Source organism: Macaca nemestrina, chromosome 3 (assembly GCF_043159975.1).
Source record: "Macaca nemestrina isolate mMacNem1 chromosome 3, mMacNem.hap1, whole genome shotgun sequence".
NCBI classification, from domain to species: Eukaryota; Metazoa; Chordata; class Mammalia; order Primates; family Cercopithecidae; genus Macaca; species Macaca nemestrina.
Genome location: NC_092127.1, coordinates 190,959,304 through 190,967,568, shown reverse-complemented (window position 1 = coordinate 190,967,568; position 8,265 = coordinate 190,959,304). Strand labels below are relative to the sequence as shown.

Sequence of the window (8,265 nt, the reverse complement as noted above, 5' to 3'; positions counted from 1 at the left end):
GTGGTGGGAGCCCTGGACATCGAGGTGGGAGGAGGCAGGGCCTGGGTGCCCGTCAGACTCGGAGCTCTGCAGAGGGTGGTGTAGGGTCTCTGATTCCTGTGGGCCCATGCTGCACAGCTGCCTCCAAGGCTCCTGGCTCTGCAGGTGACTGGGCTCCTCTCCCGATAAACTGCTCCCAGGTCCTGGCTTGTCCACTACATCAGGCTGCCCCCTTGGTCCTCAGTCTCCCCGTTGGTGGGCCTGGCCTCTGGCAAACCTCTCTGGGCGGGTGGGCTCCCCTGGACAACGCCCTGTGCCCCGCAACTTCACAGGTCCAGGCAGAGCATCCTGGAGGGAAGGGAAGGGGAAACATGGCCCAGCTCTGAGAAAGCCCTGGGATGGGAACGTGGTGTGGAGGCTCCTGGGAGCCTCATCCCACCCTCTTCCTACACAGGAGGGGAAACTGAGACTGGGGGTGGGCAGGGGCAGCTTTGGGAAGGAGGTTGTTCAGAGGGGCCTCTGCTCCCACTCGGGTCATGGCCTTCACGTGCACCTCGGCCAGCAGGGGCCCCTTACTGGACTCGGCCCGAGCGGATGGACAAGAAGCTGCTGGCTGTGCCGGCCGCCAACACCGTCCGCTTCCGCTGCCCGGCTGCTGGCAACCCCACTCCCTCCATCTCCTGGCTGAAGAATGGCAAGGAGTTCCGCGGCGAGCACCGCATTGGAGGCATCAAGGTGGGCGCGGCAGGGTGGCTCTGGGCCTGGCAGGCGCGGTGGTTGCTGCCTCCACTCACTTGTGCCCCGCTGCAGCTTCGGCACCAGCAGTGGAGCCTGGTCATGGAAAGTGTGGTGCCCTCGGACCGCGGCAACTACACCTGCGTGGTGGAGAACAAGTTTGGCAGCATCCGGCAGACATACACGCTGGACGTGCTGGGTGAGGGCCTTGGGCTGGCATGGGTCTGGGGCCGCAGTGGTGGCAGCGGTGAGGGAGGGGTGGCCCCTGAGCATCATCTGCCCCCACAGAGCGCTCCCCGCACCGGCCCATCCTGCAGGCGGGGCTGCCGGCCAACCAGACGGCAGTGCTGGGCAGCGATGTGGAGTTTCACTGCAAGGTGTACAGTGATGCGCAGCCCCACATCCAGTGGCTCAAGCACGTGGAGGTGAATGGCAGCAAGGTGGGCCCCGACGGCACACCCTACGTCACCGTGCTCAAGGTGGGCCACTGTGTGCTCATGGGTGCTGCGGCTCGGGCTCCTGGGCTGGCCCCAAGGGTGCCCCATGGCTGGGGGTTGCGTGAGGATTGGGGACTAGGGGTTGGAGCTTCGGGGGAAGAAGCTGTGGGGGTGCTCGTGGGGCCAAGTCTCAGCCACCCCACACCTCGAGCCACAGGCAGCTGCGGTGGGAGCTGTTTCTGTGTCTGCAGAGGGCCAGCCTCGGCCACTGAATCCCTGACATGGAGCTGCCCACAGGGGCCTCTCGGGGGTGGGTGTGACTCGGGCAGCAGTGGTGCCCCAGGACAGGAGGGCAGTGGCCAAGCCCGCCAGGCCCCCTCTGGACCTCAGAGGCAGTGGCCGAGCCCCGACTTGGCCAATTGGCAGTCGTCAGCTGTGTGCATTGGGGCCCGAGCTTACTGTCTGCCCGCCTCCCGGAGCCCTTAGCTCTGTTCCCACGGCTGCCGGGTGGGGGCCACTGAATTGGGACAGTTGCGACACTCAAAGCCCAAAGAGAAACATCTGTTCAGAGAGAAGACGGTCTGATGGGGGCGGGGAGCAGGCCCAGGGCGAGGGTGGAGTCCAGACCCTGCCCAGAGAGAGGCCACCTCCGGCCCTGTCCAGGGCCCAGGTTCTGCAAGAGCCCCAGGGAGGGCAGGCCAGGCCAGCGACCAGGGGCTGTCTGAGGGTCTGGGCTGGGTTGTTGGGGTGGAGGCAGAGACGTGCATCCTGTGGAACCACAGCCACCGTGAAGTGCCTCCACGCCTCCTCCAGGCAGCCTTCGGGGCTGACGCAGCCCAGCCTCCGTCTGTACCTTGGGGGTCTCCCATATCCTGCCTCGTGCCCGGCGGGGCTGCCTCAGGGGCGTGCCTGAGCCGGGTCTCTTGTCCCCGCAGTCCTGGATCAGTGAGAGTGTGGAGGCCGACGTGCGCCTCCGCCTGGCCAATGTGTCGGAGCGGGACGGGGGCGAGTACCTCTGTCGAGCCACCAATTTCATAGGCGTGGCCGAGAAGGCCTTTTGGCTGAGCGTTCACGGGCCCCGAGCAGGTAACGACTCTGTCCCATGCCGGCCGGCACAAGAGCTCCAGCTCCAAGGCCCTGGCCGCGCGCCCTGCACGCCCCGCACGCCCAGCCCTGCTCGCTCCCGCCCCCGGCTCGCGCTCCGCTCGTGGCCGCCTGGGCAAGGCTGGCAGCTCCAGCCTCCACCGTGACCGTCCGCTTCGAGCCCTGTGGTCTGCGCCGACCCTTCCCGCACGCCTGCGCCCCGCACAGGAGGTGCCCGGTGCCCACCGGGCCGGCTCCGTGCCGTCTGTGAGCGCCCCCTTCCGCCTCTCCGCCCCCGCCCGCTGCCTGCTCGCTTCCGCAGCCTGTGTGTCCGTGTGTCCATCCTCCACCTGCACCCGCCCGGCTCTGCGCTAACCCGCATGCTGCCTGCCCGCCTGCCGCTCACCTGGGACAGAGGACTCGCCGGTGGAGGGGCCTGGCTTCGGGCTCGGTACCGGTGCACCAGGCGGAGGGCCCTCGGCCGCGTGGCGGTGACCAAGTTGGCGGTGGCTGAGGAGTTGGTGGTGGCGGCGTTTTCCTTGCAGCGGCTGGATCCTGCCGTGTGGACTCTGTGCGGTGCCCGCAGGGCGGTGCTGGCGCTCGCCTATCGCTCTGCTCTCTCTTTGTAGACGGCGGGCGCTAATACCACCGACAAGGAGCTAGAGGTTCTGTCCTTGCACAACGTCACCTTTGAGGACGCCGGGGAGTACACCTGCCTGGCGGGCAATTCTATTGGGTTTTCCCATCACTCTGCGTGGCTCGTGGTGCTGCCAGGTACCGGCTTCTGCTGCTGCTGCTCCGCACTGTCTCGGGGACGCTGGCTCGGGACATGCCACAGCCGCCAGGACGGACGGGAATCCTGTAGCTTATGGCCGCCCTGCTCCTTGAGCCCTCACACTGGCCCTGTGCCCGGTGTGGGGACAACGTTGGCCTGGCCCGGTCCTGGTCCCAGAGGGGCCCCATCAGCCCCCTCGAGCCCCCTTCCCGTCTGGGTCCCCAAAGGCCCCTCCTGCGGCTCTGGTGTCTCCTGGGCGCCTGGTGGCGGTGTGGGACTGGCTGGCTCTGCTGGGCTCCTCCTCTCCAGGGTCTGGCCCTCCAGACTCACCCGAGTTACTGACCGCAAGACCTGCCAGACAAGGCGGGTGCTGAGGTTCTGAGCCCCCTCCCGCTCCCAGTGGTGCCTGCAGCTCTGAGCCAGGGGCATCCATGGGGGCCCGGGGTGGGGGCCAGGCCAGGCCTCAATGCCCGTGTCTTTGCAGCTGAGGAGGAGCTGGTGGAGGCTGACGAGGCGGGCAGTGTGTACGCAGGCATCCTCAGTTACGGGGTGGGCTTCTTCCTGTTCATCCTGCTGGTGGCGGCTGTGACGCTCTGCCGCCTGCGCAGCACCCCCAAGAAAGGCCTGGGCTCCCCCACCGTGCACAAGATCTCCCGCTTCCCACTCAAGCGACAGGTAACAGAAAGTAGATACCAGGTTCCGAGCTGCCTGCCCGCCGGGCCTCCCAGAGTCCCCCTCGGCCCACGCTGGTCCTTGGCTGTGCGAGCCCTCTCTGCAGCCAGGCGGGCTCACCTCTCCTTGTCTTTGGTCACCATGTAGAGCCCAGGGTACTTTGGGACACAAAACATTCTAAAAATCTTCATTCAATGCTGGTGGAAGTCAGAATGCCCCCGCTTCCGGCCCAGCACTGACCCCCAGCTGTACCTCCACGCCCCATCGCCCACACGGCGCCAACCTGCCCCTGCTGACCCAAGCAGGTGTCCCTGGAGTCCAACGCGTCCATGAGCTCCAACACACCACTGGTGCGCATCGCAAGGCTGTCCTCAGGGGAGGGTCCCACGCTGGCCAATGTCTCCGAGCTTGAGCTGCCTGCTGACCCCAAATGGGAGCTGTCTCGGGCCCGGTCAGTGGTGCTGAGGGCTGGCGTGGGCTGTAGGGGGCTCGGTGGTGGGGGTGACACAGCTGCCAGGCAGAGGCCTGGCTGCGTTTAGGGGCCATCAGGGATGTGGTGGATGTTGGGTGTGGCTGGGGCTCTGTGGAGATGCTCCTGGGAGGGGTGCATGGCAGTGTTTCAAGGTGCCGTATTTGGAGGGGCAGCAAGGGCGGGAGGCCGTAGGTGACACTCTTCATCCTTACGAGCAGGCTGTAGGGGGAGCATGGAGGGCTTCCTGGAGGTGGTGGCTCTGGGCCTCAAGGGCTGGGCCAGGCGGGAGTGGGGACCGTGGTGGGCTGAGAGTGGATGAGCTTGCACGCTCATGGCCCCTCTGCCTCCACTGCCAGGCTGACCCTGGGCAAGCCCCTTGGGGAGGGCTGCTTCGGCCAGGTGGTCATGGCGGAGGCTATCGGCATTGACAAGGACCGGGCCGCCAAGCCTGTTACCGTAGCCGTGAAGATGCTGAAAGGTGAGGAGGGGGCGACCAGGGGTGCAGGGCCGGGCTGGGGGTGCCGCCGCCTGACACAGGCCCTCCCTCCTTGCACAGATGATGCCACTGACAAGGACCTGTCAGACCTGGTGTCTGAGATGGAGATGATGAAGATGATTGGGAAACACAAGAATATTATCAACCTGCTGGGCGCCTGCACGCAGGGCGGTAGGTGTGGTGGTAGCGGCGGTGGTGCCAGGTGGGCAGCCCTCCTGGGTCTGGCAGCCCCTCTGAGGAGCCCGTGCCCCCAGGGCCCCTGTACGTGCTGGTGGAGTACGCGGCCAAGGGCAACCTGAGGGAGTTTCTGCGGGCGCGGCGGCCCCCGGGCCTGGACTACTCCTTCGACACCTGCAAGCCGCCTGAGGAGCAGCTCACCTTCAAGGACCTGGTGTCCTGTGCCTACCAGGTGGCCCGAGGCATGGAGTACCTCGCCTCCCAGAAGGTGAGCAGGGTGGCAGGTGTGGGTGGAGCAGGCTGGGCACTGCCCTGAGATGCTGGGAGCAGCGGGGAGAGGTGGAGGGGTTTCAGCCCTGCCTCCCATCCCTTCCCCAGTGCATCCACAGGGACCTGGCTGCTCGAAATGTGCTGGTGACCGAGGACAACGTGATGAAGATCGCAGACTTCGGGCTGGCCCGCGACGTGCACAACCTTGACTACTACAAGAAGACAACCAACGTGAGCCCGGCCCTGGGGTGGGGGGTGGGGGCCATGCCAGGAGGACACCTGGTGCCAACACTGCCTTCCCACCCCCTCCCAGGGCCGGCTGCCCGTGAAGTGGATGGCGCCTGAGGCCCTGTTTGACCGAGTCTACACCCACCAGAGTGATGTGTATGTGTCCTCCAGACCCCTGACTTCAGGGGTGGAGGCGGGAACTGGGCAGAGCCAGGACCCCAGCTGCAGCCCCCACGCCTGTGCCCTGGGGCTCTTGGGCGTGGTCTCTACCCCTCCCTGGGGCAGCAGCGCAGCCCTGGCCTGTTCCCCTGGTGCCCGCCCAGGTGTCTGTCCTGGGAGTCTCAGGACAGCCTGACCTCGCCTCCCCCTGCAGCTGGTCCTTTGGGGTCCTGCTCTGGGAGATCTTCACGCTGGGGGGCTCTCCGTACCCCGGCATCCCTGTGGAGGAGCTCTTCAAGCTGCTGAAGGAGGGTCACCGGATGGACAAGCCGGCCAACTGCACACACGACCTGTGAGCGCCATCCCTGGCCCTCCACTGGCTCCTCGGGTGGGAGGCCCTCCAGGGCTGGGCGGGGTAGGGACTGGCAGCCCTTCAGGCTGTTCCCGAATAAGATGGGAGGCGGCGGGGCTCACACCTGAGCACCCTGCCCGCAGGTACATGATCATGCGGGAGTGCTGGCATGCTGCGCCCTCCCAGAGGCCCACCTTCAAGCAGCTGGTGGAGGACCTGGACCGTGTCCTCACTGTGACGTCCACCGACGTGAGTGCTGGCTCTGGCCTAGTGCCACCCCCATACCCCCCCTGCCCCCGGCCATCCTGCCTCCCAGAGTGCTGAGGTGTGGGGCAGGCCCTCTGGGGCACAGCCTGGGCACAGCGGTGGCTGTGCGAAGAGGGGCTTTGTGGGACAGCGCTCACCCCGCCTCCCACCAGCAGGAGTACCTGGACCTGTCAGCGCCCTTCGAGCAGTACTCCCCCGGCGGCCAGGACACCCCGAGCTCCAGCTCCTCAGGGGATGACTCCGTGTTTGCCCACGACCTGCTGCCCCCGGCCCCACCCAGCAGTGGGGGCTCGCGGACGTGAAGGGCCACTGGTCCCCAACAATGTGAGGGGGTCCCTAGCAGCCTACCCTGCTGCTGGTGCACAGCCACTCCCCGGCATAAGACTCAGTGCAGATGGAGAGACAGCTACACAAAGCTTCAGTCTGTGTGCATCTGTGTGTGTGTGTGTGCGCGCGCACATCCGTGTGTGTGTCTGCGTGCGTGTGCATCTCGTGGCCTCCAGGTGCAGAGGTACACTCTGGGTGTCCCTGCTGCTGTGCAACGGCCTCCTGACGTGCTGCAGTACCAAGGGGCCTTTGTTCTGGGGGGACCCAGTGCAGAATGTAAGTGGGCCCACCCGGTGGGACTCCCGTGGGGCAGGGAGCTGGGCCCAACATGGCCCCAGCCTCTGCCTTTGCACCACGGGACATCACAGGGTGGGCCTCAACCCCTCCCACACCCAAAGCTGAGCCTGCAGGGAAGCCCCACGTGTCAAGCACCTTGTTCCTGGGGGTGTTAGTGGCACTGCCCCCCGACCTCCAGGCTTTCCCAGTTCCCACCCTGCCCCTCAGAGACTGAAATTACGGGTACCTGAAGATGGGAGCCTCTACCTTTTATCCAAAAGGTTTATTCCAGAAACTAGTGTACATTTCTATAAATAGATGCTGTGTATATGGTATATATACATATATATAAAATATATGGAAGAGGAAAAGACTGGTACAACGGAGGCCTGCGACCCTGGGGGCACAGGAGGCAGGCCCCAGGGGTCTCACCCATGCAAGCAGAGGAGCAGGGCCTTTTCTGGCACTGCAGTTTTGTTTTAAAACTGGACCTGTATATTTGTAAAGCTATTTATGGGCCCCCGGCACCCTCGTTCCCACAGCCCAACACTTCTAGCATTTAGCCAGCCACATGGCGGAGAGTTTTAATTTTTAACTTATTAACAGCCGACAAGGTTTATCCTGCCTGTAGAGGGACAGCCAAGAATGTACATCCAGCCTGCCCCGGAGCTGGAGGATTCCCTCCAAGCCTAAAAGGTCGTTAATAGTTGGAGGTGATTCCAATGAGTAAGGATATTTTATTTCCTTTGTCCTCCTTTTCAGGAGGAATTAGATTTCTATAGGACTTTTCTTTAGGAGGATTTATATTTTGGACTTCAAAGCAAGCTGGTATTTTATACAAATTCTTCTAATTGCTGTGTGTCCCCAGGCGGAGATGGTTTCCAGGGAGGGGCCGGCCCTGCGTGCAGGTTCAGATGTTACTAGATGTTACAAGTTTTATATATATCTATATATATAATTTATTGAGTTTTTACAAGATGTATTTGCTGTAGACTTAACACTTCTTACGCAATGCTTCTAGAGTTTTATAGCCTGGACTGCTACCTTTCAAAGCTTGGAGGGAAGCTGTGAATCAGTTGGTTGGTTCTGTACTGTTACTGGGCACTGAGTCTGGGCAGCTGTCCCTTGCTTGCCTGCAGGGGCATGGCTCAGGGTGTCTCTTCTTGAGACCCAGTGCATGGTGGCCAGAGGTGTCACCAAACCTGCAGGTGCGATTTTGTTAACCCAGCGACGAACTTTGCAAAAAATAAAGACACCCGGTTCCTAACCTGGCTCTGAGGTTTCTGCCTCCCGTTCTTCTGGGATAGGGGAGGGAGGGGTCACTGGCCGCTGGGTGGTCCCAGGTGGATGCTGGCAGCAGCCACGAAGGTCCCTGGTGGTCTGGGAGCCCCAAGGGCGAGGAGACTACGGGAGGGCCCCTGGTGGGAGGGAGCAGGGTGCCTGGGGGTGCACTGCCCTGGCTGCTCCCAGCTCGTGGGTTCCTGAGGTGGTGGTGGTGGGGAGGGTCCTGTCCCACTAGCTGTGAGGCAGGCCTTCCTCATCACCCCACCCCTGGCATCC

The 8,265-nt window shown here is 63.7% G+C and overlaps 1 protein-coding gene across 4 annotated transcripts; it reads left to right on the top strand.

The window, feature by feature from the left end:
* The first annotated feature begins 511 nt into the window (after positions 1–511).
* On the top strand, positions 512–7,976 carry LOC105483839 (fibroblast growth factor receptor 3). 4 transcript variants are annotated; one of them, XM_071093924.1, is made up of 14 exons: positions 512–714; positions 790–913; positions 1,003–1,193; positions 2,864–3,008; positions 3,494–3,684; positions 3,984–4,132; positions 4,510–4,631; positions 4,710–4,820; positions 4,904–5,094; positions 5,205–5,327; positions 5,410–5,480; positions 5,698–5,835; positions 5,979–6,084; positions 6,258–7,976. In XM_071093924.1, the coding sequence occupies exons 1-14, from the start codon at positions 574–576 to the stop codon at positions 6,402–6,404; spliced, it is 1,950 nt and encodes a 649-aa protein (XP_070950025.1). In that variant the 5' UTR covers positions 512–573; the 3' UTR covers positions 6,405–7,976. The 4 variants fall into 4 exon arrangements, with proteins under 4 accessions (XP_070950025.1, XP_070950024.1, XP_070950026.1 ...); XM_071093923.1 differs by lacking the exon at positions 2,864–3,008 and adding an exon at positions 2,087–2,237 and having other exon boundaries at positions 3,987–4,132; XM_071093925.1 differs by having other exon boundaries at positions 513–714; positions 3,987–4,132.
* Positions 7,977–8,265: the final 289 nt, after the last annotated feature.

Excerpts from the sequence above, each read along its gene's own strand:
- LOC105483839 (XM_071093922.1), top strand. The coding sequence starts at position 574 with ATGGACAAGAAGCTGCTGGCTGTGCCGGCCGCCAACACCGTCCGCTTC. Across the intron at positions 1,194-2,086 it reads CCTACGTCACCGTGCTCAAG|TCCTGGATCAGTGAGAGTGT; the intron begins GTGGGCCACTGT and ends TTGTCCCCGCAG. Across the intron at positions 6,085-6,257 it reads TCACTGTGACGTCCACCGAC|GAGTACCTGGACCTGTCAGC; the intron begins GTGAGTGCTGGC and ends TCCCACCAGCAG.